The sequence below is a fragment of the Stegodyphus dumicola genome, chromosome 8 (assembly GCF_044657685.1).
Source record: "Stegodyphus dumicola isolate Sdum_Otavi_A_Nest chromosome 8, ASM4465768v1".
In the NCBI taxonomy this organism is placed as follows: domain Eukaryota; kingdom Metazoa; phylum Arthropoda; class Arachnida; order Araneae; family Eresidae; genus Stegodyphus; species Stegodyphus dumicola.
Genome location: NC_140775.1, coordinates 116,741,100 through 116,762,951, shown reverse-complemented (window position 1 = coordinate 116,762,951; position 21,852 = coordinate 116,741,100). Strand labels below are relative to the sequence as shown.

The 21,852-nt window shown below is 31.3% G+C and overlaps 2 protein-coding genes across 2 annotated transcripts in view; one reads left to right on the top strand and one right to left on the bottom strand.

Annotated features, from left to right (window-relative positions):
- The window catches only part of Rassf (Ras association family member), an 80,314-nt gene extending 66,710 nt beyond the window's left edge, over positions 1-13,604 (bottom strand). The window contains exon 1 of the mRNA XM_035354768.2: positions 13,376-13,604. Within this exon, the coding sequence (XP_035210659.1) occupies positions 13,376-13,415 (40 nt within the window). The 5' untranslated portion in view covers positions 13,416-13,604. The remainder of the gene's footprint in view (positions 1-13,375) is intronic.
- Positions 13,605-13,840: 236 nt separating this feature from the next.
- Positions 13,841-21,852, top strand: part of Txl (Thioredoxin-like) — a 34,950-nt gene continuing 26,938 nt past the window's right edge. The window contains exon 1 of the mRNA XM_035354767.2: positions 13,841-14,125. Coding sequence (XP_035210658.1) covers positions 14,034-14,125 — 92 coding nt within the window. The 5' untranslated portion in view covers positions 13,841-14,033. The remainder of the gene's footprint in view (positions 14,126-21,852) is intronic.

The window sequence follows — 21,852 nt, the reverse complement described above, 5'->3', positions numbered from 1 at the left end:
GATAACCAGTGTGCTACGGCTGTAGCCGATCAACCAATTAGGTGAAGGGAAGTAAGTGCAAGTACGGAGATATGAGTCAGTGCAAAGCATAAAAAGAAATGCCAGTAATTGCAAGAGAGTCTACATGTGATGTCAAATAAGGTAACTATATCTAACTGATATACCATCATACTCAGCAAAAAAAATTGGGAAAAATACACTGAATGACAAATGAGATGACATAAAAGCATACATAAATGGTAAAAAAGATACATTAAACATGGGAAATAGCACATTACATGAGATAAGGCATAATGATACATACGAGATAAGTATATTGGTAGTCATATTTTTTTTGAGTTAAATTATGTTCAAATACACAATTAATTAGGAAAGTGTCTCAGCACCACAAGTGGTCTTTTTCGATATGCCCTTACATTGTAACTGTAACTTAACACCTGAATTGTGGGGTTTTGAACTTGTGGGATTTTATTAAAGAATCTGACAGCAAGAGTTGCTGACATGCATTGACCATGTTTCTTGTAGGACAGAAGTAGTTCCCTTACCAGGCATCACAGCAGAAATGGTAGCTAGAGCATTTTACAAACATCGCATAAGTAAATTTGGCATGCCTGGTTCCATAATCTCAGACCAAGGAAGACAATTTGAATCTCAGCTGTTCAGAAACCTTGCAAAAATACGTGGTGCTAAAGTTTTGCATACGACTCCATACCACCCACAGTGCAATGGGAAAGTGGAGCGATTTCACAAAACTTTAAAAACTGCAATAAAGGCTCATAGCAACATTATATAGACAGAAATCTTACACACTATCCTTCTAGGATTAAGAGCTGCAATGCATCCTGATACAGTCAAAAGTCTTTAATACGGACTCGTTGGGACTTCGGCGATTCCGGATTATTGATTTTTCCGGATTATAGATCATCAGTTTAAATCTGGTAAGATGGCATGCAGAAATTATACAGTTAAAAATATGAAATCGTAATTTATGAAATAAAGAGCAATTGTGATCTAAAAAATATCAAAATTGACAAAAAAAAAAAAAAAAAAAAAAAAAAAAAAAAAAAAAAGGGGCTTAATATTTATTTGTTTACTTTATTAAACATTTCTTTCAATGCACGCATGTGTAAAGCATACATTATGCATAGTTGAAATTATAAAAAAATTGCAACCAAAAAACTATTTTATGTGTATTCGTGATATTTATAATGACGAGGAAATTGATTTAAATCATATCGAAGTACATCGAGATGAAACACTACATTTAGTAAGGAATTATAAGCCGAATAAAATAAAAACATCTGTCCTGAAGATGAGTATAGTGCTGACAGATCAACTTCCAGTTCATTGTGCGCCGCGATGTTTGCTCCCCACCCCCTGCAGAGCAGCGTGAAATTGATAAACAGATTTCGGAATGATTCGAGAAACAAATCACCTCTCTGTCACTTTCTTTATGCCTTTATCCATTTTTTGCAGGAATTCCACTTTTTATTTAATGGACATCAAAACATACTTTCGCTTTGTAGATCCTTTGGCAGCTCCAGAATTGGAAATTCTATTTGACATAATCGAAAGTTCAAGCTTACGTTTTATAAAATTGCTCTAAGAGTCTGCAAAAAATAATAAGCCGGATCCAATTAGAAGATTAAGGAACAACGCAATCTGCAACATTAACTGAAATAGATAATTAGATAATTTTAGCTTAGCTTATACCGTCCGTTATACATTAAACGTGCATGCATAAAAGTATTATGCACATGCGTTAATGCATAGGTGCATGTGTAAACGCATTATGCGTTAATGCATGCGCAGAAAGTTTGTAGCTTTGAGGTCTGGATTATAGATCATTCCGTATTATGGACGTCCGGATTAAAGACTTTTAACTGTACTAATCACTCACTAGCCCAAATGGTATATGGTATGCACATAATGTTACCAGGTGAGTTTTTTAATCAGCCTACCACAAGAATTGAACCAGAGTTATTTGTAACAAAGTTACAAAATTTTATGGATTAGCTTAAACCAGCTAAATCACCAGTTACTAACAAACAAAAAATATTTATGCATAAAGATTTAAAATCATGTTCTTATGTGTTTGTGAGAACTGATTATGTGAAAAAGGCACTTGAACCACCATATGAAGGACCCTTTTTTGTGGTGCAGAAATGTGATAAGTATTTCTCAGTTTTAATTAAAGGTAGACAAGTCAACATCTCAGTTGACAGATTGAAACCAGCTTATCTGTTAGTTTTGGACAAATACCAGAAACAGTGACTGAGCATAAACAATGAACTGAGATTTCTAGTGACAAATCTTCTGATACTGCACCTAATACCAAACCTACTACATGACATGTTAGGGAAATCAAAAAACCTGTCAGATTTCAAGATTAATGTTTGTATATATTTTAGAGTACTTAATCATGCCATGCAATTATGTTACTTTGTACATAAATTTCAGTGATCAATTATTATTTATTTCTTATTGTTTTAAGAAAGTCATGCTTCACTGTATCATAACTAATGTTACTGATAAGGAAGTAATGTTGAAACAAATAGTTCAAAATCCCTCAACAGATGGCGGTACCAGCCAGCAGCATTTTTATTTTCTAAATTAGGCTTGACAATAGCCAACACAACCTAAGAACATAAAATATCAATATACTGTTTATGGGGAATTTCAGAAACTGTATGCATTCCTTCCCATTATATAACAGAATCTTAACATATTGCAAATGGCATCAGTTGGGTTACCAAGTCTGATGAGTTTCAATGAGGACACTATAAAATTTATTTATATTAATTCATTATTATAGTATGTTATTAAAAAAATTCCTAACAACATACTATTTATTGTTGCTAAAAGTGTTCCATGACCAAACAAATTTTTAAAACTTTGAAAACAATGAAAAAATTTTTTAGAAATTTGGGTTATTTTAAAATCATTATTGTTAACAAAAGAAAGAAAATGTAGAAAAACTTAAAAAGATATTTGACACTTCTAAAACTTTTAAAAGGTGTTCTAAATATATAATTGCTTAAGAAGAAATAATTTAAAGTCGTCAATAATCTGAAATTCGTCATTACCTAAATTTTGCTCGACTCTTCACTTACAAAAAATCTCCAACATTTATTATTCTGGGATAGCATTACCAAACAGAAACTCATTTTACGAATTGCATTCACCTCAGTTAAGTGTCACATCTTTCATTTTCAAAATAAGTATGTCAAAAATGTTTTAAAAGTGACTAAGCATTTATAATAAAAAAAAATCGCAGGATTATAAACGTTAATAACAATAAAATATACATAAAATGAATAGTATATATACTAATACAGTCAAAAGTCGTTAATCCGGACTCGTCGGGACTTCGGCGATTCCGGATTATAGATCATTAGTTTAAATCTCGTAAGATGGCATGCAGAAATTCTAAAATTAAAAATATGAAACCGTAATTTATGAAATAAAGAATAATTATGATCTAAAGGGTATCAAAATTTGCAAAAAGAAAAAGCTTAATATTTATTTGTTTACTTTATTAAACATTTCTTTCAATGTAAGTTGTTTAAGTTTTGCTTCGTTTCATGTGATAATACTTTCTCTTTAATTCTATTAAACAGACATAATTTCTTGTTCAGTTACAAAGTTCCGCCGTTCAAGTCCTATAACTGCTGTGTCGAGAACACCGACTAATTTGTCAATCGAAATTTTTTTTGTTTTCAATAACCTCTAACTTTTCTTCGCTATCGGAAGCGAATTATAATGACGAGGAACTTGTTTTAAATCATATCAAAGACGGAGCATATCGAGATGAAATACTACATTTGGTAAGGAATTATAAGCCAAATAAAATAAAAACATCTGCGCTGAAGATAAGGATAGTGCTGACAAATCAACTTCCAATTCATTACGCGCCCGCCGCCGAGCAGCATGAAATTGATAAACAGATTAAGGAACAACGCAATCATCAACATTAACTGAAATAGATAATTATTTAGCTTATACGTCCATTATACATAAAATGCGCACGCGAAAACGTATTCTGCACTTGCGCACACTCATATGCGCAGTCGTAAAAGGTCTTACACGCACGTGTGAACGCCTCTGCGCATGTGTCAACGCGGCGCATGCGCAGAAAGTTTTTAGTTTTGATGTCCGGATTATAGATCATTCCGAATTATGGGTGTCCGAATTAACGACTTTTGACTGTATTTATTTGTTTACTTTATTAAACATTTCTTTCAATGCGCACATGCGTAAAGCATACCTTACGCATAGCCGAAATTAGAAAATTGCAACCAGAAAACTATCTGATTTGTATTCGTGATATTTATAATGACGAGGAATTTGATTTAAATCATATCAAAGACGGAGTACATCGAGATTAAATACTACATTTAGTAAAGAATTATAAGCCGAATAAAATAAAAACATCTGCCCTGAAGATAACGATAGTGCTGACAGATCAACTTCCAGTTCATTGCACGCCGCGAGGTCCCCCCTCCCCCGCGCAGAGCAGTGTGAAATTGATAAACAGATTTCAGAACGGTTAGATAAACAAAGGATATACCTTTATCCATTTTTTGTAGCAATTCGTTTTTTGTTTAATGGACATCAAAACATACTTTCGCTTTGTAGATCCTTTGGCAGCTCTAGAATTGGAAATTCTATTTGACATAATCGAAAGTTCAAGCTTACGTTTTATAAAATTGCTCTAACAGTCTGCAAAAAATAATAAGCCGGATCAAATTAGAAGATTAAGGAACAACGCAATCTGCAACATTAACTGAAATAGATAATTAGATAATTTTAGCTTAGCTTATACCATCCGTTATACATTAAACGTGCACGCGAAAACGTATTCTGCACTTGCGCAGACGCATATGCGCAGTCGTAAATGTCTTGCGCGCACACGTAAAACGCATATGAGCATGCGTCAACGCCATGCATGCGCAGAAAGATTTTAGCTTTGAGGTCTGGATTATAGATCATTCCGGATTATGGGTGTCCGAATTAACGACTTTTGACTGTATTGGGAATAAAAAAAATCATTAAATAATTTCACACTTTTTTATAGTCAAACTATTACTACACTAAAATTTTTCAAATCTTTTACAGTATTCTAAACTAACTGAAATGTATGTAGTTCCAGGCTCACTAAGTTACATAATTTTATCTTTGACTTTTTTGCTATCTACATTATGGAGAATTAGAAGTATCAAAAATTACTTTTCAGACTGCTACAAAAATACATGTCATAAAAAGTAACACAAAAGGCATACTTAACAGCAAAGTTACAATCTGGTCATTAAAATGTTTATATTTCTAGTCTTTTATAGTTCAATTAATAATTTAAGCTCCCATATCAACCATCACATTATCCTTTACTACAACAGGTATTTTATCAGCCAAAAAATGTTCAAAATTTTCAATTAGCTTCCTTTTAGGAAGTTTACAGAGGATTTTGTTTTAACCGTCAAGGCATATTAATTCGCTACTGAATTTTGAAACCATTTTAAATATAACAGTTACGGATCTGAACACAATATATGATTAAGTAGCATAAAACACAAAAGAAAAATCTTAAAAATCACCCAAGATTTATTATCTTTTTAAATCTTAAACACAGAGGTGGGGTCTGTATGACCACACCAATATTTTAGAACTGTGCAACTGCTAATAAGTTATAGAGTTATTCTTCTCTTTTTCAGTACTTTCAAGTTGACATAAAATATAACTAGCCATAAATTTTTATTAAAGTCTATCCATTTGTATTTTTTAAATAGTTTTTTTAAATTGGACCACGGTCATATAGACCTCATCTCTGCATTTATGTTACTTTTTCTCACATGAGGGTGAGATGGCTTTATTACTAGCTGAGTGTCAAACTTGTACAAGAACTTAAGGATGATCTTTGGAATATGGTAACAGGTAGTTTGGCAACATTTTGGTAAGGCGATAAAAGTTACTAGCTAGGACTTTAGCAGCGTACATGGATAAAGTCAAGAGTGTGCGCAATGCCATTTTTGTGCAATTCTAGGATTTTTTTTAAGTGAAAATAGGTCGACGTGTACATGGATGATACCGTGTATGTGCAATTCTTAAAAACGCGGCAAGCAGTTTGTGATTCTGCACTTTCTCTCAATTTCACACCTAATCTTCGTCATGATTAAGAATTTTTGTTCTATAAAAGTTCTAGTATAAGCGTAATTCGGCTAGCAAACAAAATGGCGTCCAAAACAAAACTAGCAGGTTGCTGTAGCAGGGTTGGTTGCCAAATTTTTGCCAAAAAATCGCCAAGTTACCATAATCCAAAGATTAACCGAACTTAACTCTACAGGTTTGACATATGTCGGTACTATGAAAAAAAATAAATAAGAGAGAAATACCATATGAATTTTTGCCAATGATGTACTCGTATCATAATGAATGTGCCATGAGAATTTGCCAAAAATGTGTTGAAAATACTTAAAATAATGTGCTGCAGTTTTTTGATACTCTTTATACATTATTCTTTTTTTTTTTTTTTTTTTTTTTGCATTATTTCATATAATCATGATTCTGTAGATAGAAAATTTATTAAATAGCTTAGTTTATATGCATTTGCAAGTAAGTAATGTTTATTTATTTGATTAAGTGTTCCGTACTTTTCATATGCGATTTAAAAATTAATTTTTAATGCATTAATTTTAGAATTTTAAAAAGAACTAATTACTTCAATATAACAAGCTAAAGGTATTAATGCTCTTATAATAGGAACAGTACATTATTTTAAAATTTTATATTTTTAAAATGCATAAAACAGAACGCGGTCTGAGAGACCCTTCCTCTCATGGACCTTATAAGAGATAGACTAACCCAGTGGGCGAGGCACGCGTCACCGACATGTCAGCAAGAAAGAGTAGGGACGATCTATCTGGTTTACTTTAACACTGAAACCTACGGTGTTTGTATTACATAACTCTTTTTAATTATTAAATGTAATATGTTGTATAGTGATGAGATTATAAAAGCCAAGGTTTTTTCCAAATAGGATTTAATATATCTCATTAAAGCACTTTTTACTGCATTTCGTGCATTTTTTTCACACGCAATTCTTGTACAAACATCTTTACTTTGGTAAAACGGTAAAAACTCTAGGCACAAAATTTATAAACTTAATTTTGCGTACAAATAACGTAAAATTAAATAAGATTGATAGTATGAGATGCTTTGAAATAAATTAGGTAAAATTAAACAAGATCTGATAACTTTTTTTAAAAAATTTAATGACCATTTTCAGGCAGTGATTTTCGAAACTATAATAACATTACAAAACAACCATTTATTTGATTATATCATCATTAACTTATTAACATTAAAGTGGAATATTTATTTTAGTAATTTATAAAATTCGGAGTATAAAATTTTCTGAGTGCAATGAAGGGGGGAAAAAAAAGGTAAAATAAAATCTAGAAGCACTCAGATTTTATATTACGCCTAAAAGGAACCTTTTTTTAACGTTTTGTGTGTTACCTACATTTACTGAATGAATATCATGTTCTTTGTCCATAAACCACATACATTTGAAAACAGCATATCTTTAGAATTTCCGCACTGGAGATAAAACTGTTATTTTCCATACAGTGCTCTCTCTGAACTCGTTAAGTTTGTTAATCAAAAATTCATTAAAGTTTTACAAAATATGAAATAGATTAAAACAAATTCGAAATTCAGCCATCCAGATGCCCATGTTCGGGTGGAGGATTACATTATTCAAAATTTGATGGCTCTAGATACTGTCATTTTTGTCACAGTGCGAAAAACATACATGTATTCATGTAGATTCATCATTATTTAATTTCTTTAAATATAATACAGGGCAATAATATTTGGTAACAACAATTTGCATGGAGACACGGACATTTATAGTAAAACAGCGCAAAATGCCACTTCAAAACTAACAGCCTTTCTAGGCTACCACCCCTTTGGGCTAATAAATTAAATTAACAGTAAATGAAAAAAAAATCGGCTAATCTTTGGAATATGGTAAGTTAAGTACAGGTAGTTTGGCGACATTTTGGTAGGCGATAAAGGTTACTACCTAGGACTTTGGCAATAATGTGAGAAGCACTCAGTACCGATTATTTTGTGTGAGGGAAATAAGAGATCATGAGATATGTCATGTGACATTTATGGACGAATTACAGTTCTTTAATCGGAAAAGGGGGAAAATTTGGAAAAATATCTGCAGTAGTTTATATCATTTTGTATTTAGCTTCATTGTGTGTTGTGTGAAAGAATGTTGATTAATTTTTGGATCCCATGGCACTATCTAAAGTGAATTCTAAACTTTGATTGTGTTTATCTGATAATCCAAAAGAATTGTTTGAATGTGTATGAGTGTAGGATTAATTGCGGATAAGTATGAATGTCCAACATGTGGGAATGAAATGAGATTGTGTGAAAGGAAGGATATTACAGACAAGTTTGAATGGTGGTGCAAGAAATATGGTGAAAATGGACATTTTGTGAAACAGAGTGTAAGGAAGGGTACGTGGTTTGCTGAAAGTCGTTTGAGTATGGGTGAAATTTTATTAATTTCGTATTACTGGGTGAATAGACTGCCAGTTGACTGCTGGATTATTAAATCTATGAGAAAAGTTTATCCGCCATGCAATCAAGATTCTGAAGAAGATTAGGTAAGTTAGTATTTTTAATCATTTGAGGATATTATTTTTATGCATGTAAGGAATAAATGTAAGGAATAAATAAATTAATATGGTATTATTGGAAAATTGTTATTGGCAATGAATTAGTTTAAAGTAATTAAGATTGTAAGCTAATTTTTATTAATTTGATGTATGTGCTTATTTATATTTTAAGTAGTGTTTTTTTAATTTAATTATATTTTAATTTAATGATCTTGATTTTGTGAATTATATGTTTGAAGTATTTTGGAATACGTTTGAGTAGAAGTAAACGTGCATGGAAAGAATTTAAATATTTGACACTAAGTATTTGGAACCATTTTTAATGTTTGTGTTATAAATTTGCAGGTGATGTTTATAATAGATAATTTCGAAGGAAAATTTTATGGGTATTTTATTTATTTTATACGTGGAAATGTTCATCCTTCGAAAGGGTATATACTTTTTCGCGATCAGGTAATTTCATATATGTTCTTTTTACCAATTCTAATTTATGAGAAAAAAGCAGTGTACATGGATATAATGAAGAGTGTGCGCAATGGCATTTTTGTGCAATTCTGGGATTTTTTTTTTAAGTAAAAATAAGTCGACGTGTACATGGTTTAGTTATATTTTAATTAAATGATAATTATTTTGTGAATTATATGTTTGTAGCAATTTGGAATACATTTCAGTAGATGTAAACGTGCATGGAAATAATTTAAATATTTGACACTAAGTATTTGCAACCATTTTTAATGTTTGCGTTATAAATTCGTTGGTGACGTTTATAATAGATAATTTAGAGGGAAAAGTTTTTGGATATTTTATTTATTTTATACGTGGAAATGTTCATCCTTGGAAAGAGTATATACTTTTTCACGATGAGGTAATTTCATATATGTGCTTTTTACCGAGTTTAAAGATTCACAAAATTTTCCTGCATTTTCGTGCAAATTTTTCTAATTTACGAGAAAAAGGTAGTGTACATGGATATAGCGAAGAGTGTGCACAATGCCATTTTTGTGCAATTCTGGGATTTTTTTTAAGTAAAAATAAGTTGACATGTACACGGTTACTGTGTATGTGCGATTCTGAAAAACGCGGCAAGGAGCGATTCTGCACTTTTTCCCAATTTTGCAATTAATATTTGTCATTATTAAGCAGTTTTGTTCCATAAAATTTCTAGCATAAGTGTAGTTCGGCTAGCAGATTGTTGGAAAAAGTGTTGAGTAAATAAAAAGAAAAGAAACATGTCTTTACTTCGTGAAGACAAAATGGCGGCGAAAAAAAAAGTAGAAAATTGCTGTAACAGAGTTGGTCGCCAAATTTTCGCCAAGTTACCATAATCCAAAGATTAACCAAAAAAATCTTATACAGAACTAAAAATAAATTTAAAAAATAATCAATATAAAATACAAGCAAAATTAATTATTACAGTTAAAGGCTAATCGGCTGATCTTTGGAATATGGTAACTGGTAGTTTGGCGACGATAAAGGTTACTATCTAGGACTTTGGTACGTGAGAAGTACTCAGTTCCGATTACGCATTATTTTGTGTGAGGGAAATGAGAGATCATGAGATATGTCACGTGACATTAATGGACGAATTACAGTTCTTTAATCGGAAAAGGGGGGAAATCTGGAAATTTTGTATTTAGCTGTATTCTGTGTTGTGTGAAACAGTGCTGGTTAATTTTTGGATCCCATGGCCCTAACTAAAGTGAATTCGAAATGGGTATTTAGTGGGATTGAAAGGGGTAGTAATAAATGCTTTTTTTAAGGTTGTGCGAGATAGAAGTAAAGATGTTTTATTAAGTTATTTATTTTACCCGGTACCTTGCTGTGAACTATAAGTATGATTTTATAGATCCTGAAACAGGCGCACACACGTTGCTTTTTATTTAGCGGAGGAAATAAGAAAAGTTTATCGGCCACGTAATCAAGATTCTGAAGAAGATTAGGTAAGTTAGTATTTTTAATTATTTGAGGATATTATTTTTATGCATTGTTCTAAATGTAAGGAGTAAATAAAGTAATATAGTATTATTGGAAAATTGTTATTAGCAATGATTTAGTTTAAAGTAATTAGGATTGTAAGCTAATTTTTATTAATTTAATGTATGTGCTTATTTATATTTTAAGTAGTGTTTTTGAATTTAATTATATTTTAATTAAATGATAGTTATTTTGTGAATTATATGTTTGTAGGAAATTGGTATACGTTTCAGTGGAAGTAAACGTGCATGGAAATAATTTAAATATTTGACACTAAGTATTTGTAACTATTTGTAATGTTTGAGGTATGAATTCGCTGGTCACGTTTAAAATATAATAGATAATTTAGAGGTAAAAGTTTTTGGATATTTTATTTATTTTATACGTGGAAATGTTCATCTTTGGAAAGGGTATATACTTTTTCGCGATCAGGTAATTTCATATATGCCCTTTTTACCGAATTTAAAGATTCACAAAATTTTCATGCATTTTCGCGAAATTTTTCTAATTTATGAGAAAAAAGCAGTGTACATGGATATAGTGAAGAGTGTGCGCAATGTCATTTTTGTGAAATTCTGGGATGTTTTTTTAAGTAAAAATAAGTCGATGTGTACATGGTTTAATTATATTTTAATTAAATGATAGTTATTTTGTGAGTTATATGTTTGTAGCAATTTGGTATACGTTTGAGTGGAAGTAAACATGCATGGAAATAATTTAAATATTTGACACTAAGTATTTGTAACCATTTTTAATGTTTTGTTATGAATTCGTTGGTAATGTTTATAATAGATAATTTAGAGGTAAAAGTTTTTGGATATTTTATTTATTTTATACGTGGAAATGTTCATCCTTGGAAAGGGTATATACTTTTTCGCGATCAGGTAATTTCATATATGTGCTTTTTACAGAGTTTAAAGATTCACAGAATTTTTTTGCATTTTCGTGCAAATTTTTCTAATTTATGAGAAAATAGCAGTGTAGATGGATAAAGTTAAGAGTGTATGCAATGCCATTTTTGTGCAATTCTGGGATTTTTTTTAAGTAAAAATAAGTCGACGTGTAAATGGTTTATGTGTATGTGCTATTCTGAAACACGTGCAAGGAGTTTGCGATTGTGCACTTTTTCCCAATTTTGCAGTTAATATTTGTCATGATTAAGCAGTTTTGTAACATAAAATTTCTAGCATAAGTGTAATTCGGCTAGTAGATTGTTGGAAAAAGTGTTCAGTAAATAAAAAGAAAAGAAACATGTCTCTACTTCGTGAAGACAAAATGGCGGGGGGGGGGAAAAGGAGGGTTGCTGTAGCAGAGTTGGTCGCCAAATTTTCGCCAAGTTACCATAATCCAAAGATCAACCGGCTAATCTTTGGAATACGGTAACAGGTAGTTTGGCAATATTTTGGTAAGGTGATAAAGATTACTAGCTAGGACTTTAGCAGTGTACATGGATAAAGTCAAGAGTGTGCGTAATGTCATTTTTGTGCAATTCTGGGATTTTTTTTTAAGTGAAAATAGGTCGACGTGTACATGGATGATACCGTGTATGTGCAATTCTTAAAAACGCAACAGGCAGTGGGCGATTCTGCACTTTCTCCCAATTTCGCACCTAATCTTCGTCATGATTAAGCACTTTTGTTCCATAAAAGTTCTAGCATAAGTGTAATTCGGCTAGTAGATTGTTGGAAAAAGTGTTCAGTAAATAAAAAGAAAAGAAACATGTCTCTACTTCGTGAAGACAAAATGGCGGGAAAAAAAAAAAAAAAAAGGAGGGTTGCTGTAGCAGAGTTGGTCGCCAAATTTTCGCCAAGTTACCATAATCCAAAGATTAACCCAGTTGAATACAATTTTAATATTTGAATTAAATGTATAAAATTTATTAAGGAGTCAAAAGTGTTTATCACTATGATGTGTTATGAAATATAATTGAAATAAAATTCCTTTATAGAAATTGTGCTATAATATTCATCTATAATTTTAAAAAAGCAGCACAATTTAGAATTTTAAACAAAACTTTCAAAAATTCGTTTTTTAATTTTTTAGTATTTTTTATTTATTTACACCAATAAAAAGCATAAAAATTGCAAGAGAAAATTGCTTGTTTGAAATTTTCTATTAGTTCAAGTATAAAATATTATTTTCTAAAAGAGGTAGTTACAAATTTCCTTACAGCATAGGAAAAGCTAAAAAAATATCCCGCCCTGAAAGCATGCAATAGCTTTATAATTATTTGGAACGTTAATTATGCTTGATGAATATGATAAATTTTTAAAAATCAATCTCAATTTCAAAAATATGGAGAAATTCTAATTTGTGAAATGAGACGCTACAACCAGCTTTTTCTTGACAATTATACACGCTGCAAATAGGCAACCACTGTTAAATTTCTGCAAGTCGTCCCTACTTCTTCGGATGTGATCAAGGTGTGACAGCCGGGAACGCCTCATACAAGGGAGAAAACCCATTTGAGTTAGTCTATTTCTTATAAGGTCCATGCTTCCTCTGTGTTTACGTAACAGAAAATGAACGTCTGTACTTATGGGTTAAATTTGGATTACATTTTCTGCTACCATAAGTAATTTTACACAATATAACTGAATTTACGGCATTTCCAAACTATCAGATAATTACTTCTGTGAAAAAACAATCAATATATAAAATTAAATTTTACATCTAAAGGTATTTCAAAGAAAAAAAATTCTACAAACCGAAAAAAACAGGTTTGCCACATTTATGACACTTCCACATGATTTCATTAAAACCAAATGCTAATGCCAGAACAAAAATTATGACAACAAAAAAACAACAGCTACTCTAATTCAATGAAAAGTTATCCAGTTTGCGAAGTACAGCCTTTAGTTTCACAAAGAAAATAATTAAAACCGAAATTAATGACATGATAAACAATTCACTATGATAAAATAATGGGATTTTTGTTTGTACTACATTTTGATGCCATTCCTGAAAACATAAGCCAAAAGTGGTTTGATAAAATAAAACTATTTAAAAATTAATAGTTTCATGTAATGAAAACATGTGATTATGATTTTTTTAATGTTTTTAAATAAAAGCGATTATTTTTAAAAACACATAAGGATTATTAGCGTCATTTAAATTTAAATGGAGGTGTAGTACTTTTTAAATAATCGCTTTTGACACTGCAAGTTCAAAACCTGGCAAAGTTGGCAGTTGCTCTGTCATTGCACATTTTGTTGCATGCTTTTAAAGCGGAAATATATTTATACATATTGTGTTTTGTTGGTGTTAACAGACGTCGAATTACTCAGAATTTATTATAATTGTAAATAGTAAATGGTGTATATAAATCTAATAACCGTTGTTTGAGAATTGCATTGTGTAATAAAAATGCCGACTGTTATTCCTGATGATTCCCGGTTTCAGGTGGAACTATCCAATGCTGGTTCCAAACTTGTTGTTGTTGATTTCATGGCTAGTTGGTAAGAACTATGTCAAATGATTTAATATTCTGACGCAGCTGTCTGTTGTTTATACTTGATTTTGATATGAAATCACTAATCGCCAATTTCCACAAAGGTTTTTGCCATAACTCTTAAGTTTTTTATAAATAAAGTGATCAGTTTTGCATATTTAAAATCAGTGCGTTGTTTTATATATTGTGTGCTCAGATAAGTAGCAAGAAAATTTACGTAATATATATAATTATATTGTATCATATACATTAATTGATATTAAATGTTCATAGCATTATGTCTTATTTACATGTAGGATGTTTAGACAAAAGTGATTTTAATGACGTATTTCTTGAGGAATAAGTACTTGGCTTTTAAGTATTTACTGTATATTTTAATAATTTCTTTAGATATAAATAAATTTTAAAATATATCATGCGTTAGGTTTTAAAACAGACAATATTGTGCTTGTTCTACAGATTACCAACAGTCGCTGAACACTGCTAGTTTGACCTGGGTTCAATTCCAGGTAAACAGGCTGGCTGCATGAGCAGTTTCATGGTGTAAAGTGGATACTAGCGTATATTTCTTAGAAAGTCCTCCAAGAAGGCATCTCTTCCCCTTAGTAGAGAAGCCTTTCCCCAGCTTTGGATGCTTTGGCATAATCAAATAAACCAAACTAATTTGCAAATTAAGACAGAAAAATGTGATTATGATCATACTTATGGGATCAAGGTACATCAAATAAAAATGAACCTACCACTGACTATAGCCATTTTAATCTTTTCAGTTTTTATTGGTTAAAAAATAAGTAACCAAGGTCAGATGTTAAAAAAATAAAGAGTTCTGAAGCTGATGCAGTTATGGGTTCCCTAAGGATAACTACACTTTAATCCAGAATTAAATTAAATTCAGTAGTAATGTTGATTAAATCAAATGAGACGTCATAAATATTTAATACATATTGGTCTAAAGGAAAATTTTTTCCATCTTAAAATAATATTTAGCTTTAAAGGAATTCATGTATAAATTAATACGTATCATTATTAACATCTCTCTATCTTTTATGTATTTAAAATGCACACTGAAAGTATTAACTTTCTGAAGCCAGCTGGTACAGCAGTTGTACCAGGAAAATGACTTTCTCTAACGCCAGCTGTGGTACAACTGTAGTACCAGCCTTCCTCCCTATTTTAGAGAATCGCCTATCTGTAGATCTCGGGGTGTTCTATTGTCGCTGCTCAGAATAGCCGCTGGCTACGCATTATTTCCCTCTTCTTATCAGTTTGGCTACATTTTGGCAAAAACCGCAGGCTTCGTCTCGCGCCAATATACTTGAAAATCAAATAAAGGCCATCTCTTATTTTTTTAGTACTGACTGACTTTTGCTATGATTAAAACGTCAGCGATTTTGCACGCTGTTTAAGCTTACCAGATTTAATGCTTTTTAATCGTAGCAAATAAGAATAGATTCATTTTTTAGATTTAATGCCCTTCTAGAAAATAGTTAAAACCACTTTTATCGTTTACTTCCTTTTTATACTTATGAATAATAAGATTTTATTTTGACATTTTTTTTTTTTGGAGTGCATAAAACCCTTAAGAACTATTAAGTCTTTCAAAGTGCTTCTATTATGTAGGCAATTTTGTCTGATTTATCAGGAGATAAAAAAGAGACAATTGTATGCATAATAGTTTTTGTGATTTTCATTCATTCAGTGATTTCATTCAATGATTGCTTTTAATGATTTTCATTGATTGTAAATTAAGTAAAATCAATTTATCTTTAGACCCTCTTTTAGGATGAGATCTGCCAAAAAGTATTTAAATATCAGTAAAGCTCACGTTACTTCTGAATCGAATCAAAACATCAGTTACATTGTATTAAATTTCGGCCGGTTTTATTTTCTGAAATTCTCCTCAAGAGATAAAGGGAATTCAGACAAGTTAATAAAAAAAATATCTTTAAAAAAGGTTGTTATTTTGTCTGTAATAAGGTGTATGTCAACTTACTATTAAATGTATGAGAATTAGGATTGGATTACGGAAAAGCACGTGAATGCTATCTGCTTAAGGGGATGGATGCTTTCATGTAAACCTTTTGAAGGCACGTCCACACGAGTACGCTCGAAACGTAGCTGACGAACGCGTCTTTACGTTACCAGCGTAAAAGCGTCCAAACGAGTACGCTTGCAAAGAGTGTGTTTAACCAATAGAATTATTTTGCGCAAAAATCACGTGATGCTGTAATATAGCGTCAACAGAGCTGTCTCTTATTACTTTGCTGTGCTTCTGTACGTTTGCGGCAAGTTGTCCGAATCAGATGATTTTTTTAATAGCTGAAACTTTACTATTAAGTGCAATTATTAAGCAGAGGCAAAACCGCAAAAAATGGTAAGAATGAGCCCGAAAGATTTATTTAGAGCGACCTGTTCAAAGAGACTTTTTTTTTACTGCCTTGTTTGCGAAAGGAATATCCCGAATTATCAATTCCTACTATTAGCTCACACTCTCCCTATATCTTGTTCAAATTTTCAGTACATAAAATGCTTTTTATTTATCCTCTCAAGTTCAAATAGAATTTTTTAAACTTGTAGTGAATGACACTTGATGTTAATACAGCTTTTTCACATATTTAAATTTTTAATTTAAAAAAATTCTGTTTGTATTTTTATTTATTAATTTATTTAATTTTGTATTTTTAAAATTTTTCTTTGTGGACCTAAGTAGGAATTGACTTAATTTTTTGGGGGGGGGGTATATTACTTGTTTTTTAATTCCTTCAGGATGAGTATCGACCAGTTTGACAGACTTGCAGATTCTATATCGTATGAAAATTAGGATTTATAAAATTGGTTTGGAATACAGTATATAATAAAACCAACTTCATATTTTTTTAACTCCCTCTCCCTTGGTCTTTTGTTTTTCTTTTTATTTATTTTTAAATTTAGAATGAGGTTCAAACTTTGGACAGTTTATGAGAAATTATGTGCATGATAAAATATGCAATAAAGTAAAAATAAAGAGAGAATTTATAGATGATATATGATAAAGAGATGCAGATATATTATTACATAAGGATTTCTATTTGCACTGCACATTTTTAAACTAAATTAAAAACAATAACAATAATGAATAACATAAGAAATGAAAACTCTAATAATAGGTAAAAAAAGAATACAATGATTCATGATTAAATAGAAGAAACACGTTTCAAAATGAGAAAAGCTAACTGAATTATTATAATACTGTCTACGGGTGAGGTTCGAACTCGCCATCTTTCCATTCCTCCGCCACCAAAGCAGCACGCTGACCACTCAGCTATCTGTGACAGCATTGTTTGTGAAAAATAATGTAACAAGTAGAAGTCGCTGCAAAGGTAATTTAATTAAACTTCAATAAATGATTGCTGTATGACACAAGTTGTAACTTTCCTCCAAAATTTCGTAATTGTATTTTATTGAATAGTCTTTCACAGTCAACTGCTTTATTTTAGAAGTTGTTATATTGCTGAAGTTAGTTTTTGGTGTATTTAATATTGGCATATTTATAGAGCTTTTTATTACACATGATGTAGCCAATATTTATAATAATTAAGGAGTATTTTGTAAGGCAGAAGCTTTGATTTCGTAGAAACTGTAATTTATTTAGGTTCCTATTACTTACGGTGTTATAAATAGGTGAAGCATATGGATATACTGGTCGGATCATTGCTTTATAAATATACAGTTTTCCCCTTTAATGAGAATTTTAAATGTATACCAATGTGTACGGTTTGAGAAATCTGAAGATGGCGTGAACAATGCTGATTATTTTATTGATGTACACAGTTATATTTCTAAGCAAAAACTCATCTCTGTGCGCCATATTGAAACGGGTAAGCAAGAAGGTTTTCTGATTATGACACGTGATAAAAACTCGGTCGGCTATTGGCTATACGCGCGCGTCGCGGGCGGAAAAGCTGAACAGGAGCGTACTCAGTTTTACGTCTTCTGCGTCACGCGAATTTACGCCGACGTCAAAAAAGTTACGTCGAGAGCGTCCTTGTGTGGACGGGCCTTTAAGAGAAAATTGCTTGCATTTACGTTCCTGGTGGAAAACTCCACATGTAATCAACCAGTTCTTCGGGTTTGGTTGGATTAATTTTGTACGCTTACTGAATTACATCAAAGCACACAACAATTACCTGTATAAGGGGAGGAATGCCTTCGTGGAGGACTTTCTAAGGGAAGCTGGCTTGCATTTACGTTACACAAAAACCATGAATCCAATCCTTTAGCCGGGATTCAAACCCGAGCGAGCTACAAGTGTTCAGCCACCTTTACTGCTCTACTGAAGAGCCCGTAAAAAAATTGATAAAGAAAAAGTATTGAAATAACCGGTTTAATTTACTAACCTATATTTCTCAATTGACAGTACATAAATTACGCATATGAGGGGATTATTTGTGAATAAATAAACTGTATTGCACTTTTCTCCACTATTTCATATTACGATGGAATTATTGCATTTTAAAGTTACTTCTCATAAATTAATTTTCCTCCGTTCATGATTTTTTTATATTTTCAAAGAGAAAATTTCACACTTTAAATAAAAAAATGCACGAGATGATACTTTATGCAAAATTTGGCGTAAACGGTTTTCTTAATTTTGCTTTGAAAATATTCCAGGGTAATTGTTTTCATTACTGGAAGAAATATGAAAAACAGATTTACTACATTGTGTCAACACCCAATATGTCCTTATTCTTTTGAAAACGTGAAAGATTACTCTTTCTAAAATAAATTAGAAAATATACTATATGCAAATAGAATATTCGTTGAAAATGAAATAGACTTCAACCTTTGGATATAACGATGGTTTTAGACGAAATTTCTTCCTATGAAAAGAAATTGACGTATAATTAATTCTTCATAAACATTTAAAACTGTTCTGAAAAATACTTTTGATGATTGCATGTATAGGCCATGGATTTTTTTTTCTCTGCTAACATAAACAAAAGCCAATTTTACAAAGAAAAATTCTCGTTAAAGATATACCTCCTTTGCCTGATAGTCCAATGTAATATTTGTTAAAGTTAAATGATGAAACGCAACCAATGTATCTCGGATTTTCTTTTTTATATTATAATAACAAAATTATCGAAAACAGATTTAAAGCTCTGTTATTGTCATGTAAAGTTTTATTATTGCTGTAAGTTCATCTCAAAATCTAATTGTATTGAATCTCATTCTAATCATCTAATGGTAATAAATATTATTATTATTATTTCATTAAATTAGTCATTACCATTATTTTGTTAATGAAAATATGTTATTAAAAATCGCATTCCAGCCTGCAGACTTACAAAGCTAGTTCGTATTCATTATATTTTGTAAAATTTTGTTCTCGTTTTCTAATTTCTAATACGCAATTATAAATGAAGAGTGAAAATAAAGTTAAAAAATTCATTTACGAGATTGATCTGAAATAGTGAGTGAAATATAAACATTGCATACATTTTGTTCTAAGTAAAAAGTGCACTGTATATGCATCCAGTACTGCATATTTATTTATGCACTATTTATTTAGAACTTTATTTAAATGAAAGCAAAATAATCATCGAAAAAATTGCAAATCTAGCAACCCCTCTACTATGGGACGTAAGCGTCTGACAAACGTCAATTCTACTGCATCCATGGAGGGGAAATAACAACTTTTCTCGTTAGGAAAATGTCAAAGAGGGGGCAAAACTGTTTCGGATCGCGCCGATCTGAAGGCTATATTATGAGTATTTTGGCCTGGTTTTAGAAGGTTAATAGTTTAAAGAAAAAAAAATTATATTTTAAAATTTATTACCATAAAAAAATGAAGTCAAATTTCTTGGTTTAAGATCTCATGCAAAGACATTCATTCACACAAAGAATTCATATGGTATGTATAAATACACAATTTAAAATGTGTAAAACATGTATGCAATTTACATTGGATAATAACTGCCATAATGTTTTTGGAAAGGCTGATAAATCAAGTTAATTTTTATGAGTTATTAGAAGAATTTAAAAAAAGGAACAGGTAAATTAATAAAATTGCTACAATGAAATTAAATCCAAAAGTGACTCAAAATGTATTCAAATATTATCAGCTGATTCTTCACTATTTCTTCTGGAACACTTAAGATTTTGAAGAATCCTTGTTTGAAAACGCTAATCTAGAGAATGATTTTCGGTTTGTATGGTCATGAAAATTTAAGTGGGGTCATGTAGAAATGGAGGGAGGGAAAGGCATCAGTGCAATAAAAGCCCAGAAGGGTAATTTTGTTTTGGCATTTTGCATTGAGTCACTATAAAAGGGTGAATCACTTTTCAAATTGTTGCCACCAAATAGTAGAGCTTTGTGTTATATTTAAAGAAATTAAATAATAAAGAATCTGCATGAATGTATGTATGTTTCTCGCATTGTGATAAAACAGCGCTACCTAGAGCCGTCAAATTTTGAACAATGTAATCATCCACTGAATATGGACATCTGGAAGCCCATATTTATAACTTGAAATTTGTTTTACTATCGATTTCATATTGTGTAAAACTTTAACAAATTTTCGATTAACAAACCAACGATTTCAAAGTGAGCAATGGCAACCAAAAAAAAAAAAAAAAAAATTACCTCCAGCACGCGAGACTGTGTATCGGAAATTGTAAAGATATGCTCATTTTTCAGTCTTGCTTTGGAGTGTTTAATACCAATTGAGCTTTTTCTGTAGAGTTTGTCAAGGTATTTTGTCATACATATTGCTAGAAAAGGGCAGTTTCACCAGGGTTGCAAGTTTGTTGAGAAAAATTTTCACTATTGATGAGTTCAATAAATTCATCTGCAACTAATTCAGCAGCTTCAGTATCAGCTAGGCCATGAAAGACACGTTTTTCCCTAATTTTTGTCTTCCTTCTATCGTTCAGGGAAACAGTTAAGCCTGAATTGTATTATTTTAGTTGGTTAATCTTTGGATTATGGTAACTTGGCGATTTTTTGGGCGAAAATTTGGCGACCAACCCTGCTACAGCAACCTGCTAGTTTTTTTTTTTTTTTTTTTTTTTTTTTTTTTTTTTTGAATGCCGTTTTGTTTTCACGAAGTAAACACATTTTTTTCCAACAATCTGCTAGCCGAATTACACTTATGCTAGAACTTTTATGGAACAAAAGTATTTAATCATGACGATTAGGTGCGAAATTGGGAGAAAGTGCAGAATCGCCCACTGCCTGCCGCGTTTTTAAGAATTGCACATACACGGTATCATCCATGTACACGTCGACCTATTTTCACTTTAAAAAAAATCCCAGAATTGCACATAAATGGCATTGCGCACACTCTTGACTTTATCCATGTACACTGCTAAAGTCCTAGCTAGTAACCTTCATTGCCTTACCAAAATGTCGCCAAACTGCCTGTTACCATATTCCAAAGATTAACCTTTTAGTTATTTATTATACTTACGTCTATTTCTTGCACAAGCTTAAGGCTTATCTGAGTCCTGAATATCTAGATTCCCACATATACTTATCGAGGGCCGGCGCTAGATATCTTATCACCTGATGTAGTTTCTGCGGGTCTTAAATTCTGCCAACAAATGCCTCCCTAAGCTCTAAATTTTTGCCACCCTTAAAATTTTAGGTCTCAGTGCTTTACCTAAATTCTAAAAATGTTTTCACCCCTTAATTTTATTGCTTGGTGCTCGTCTAAATTCCAAAAATTGTGTCTTTCCCAAATTCCTTCACCT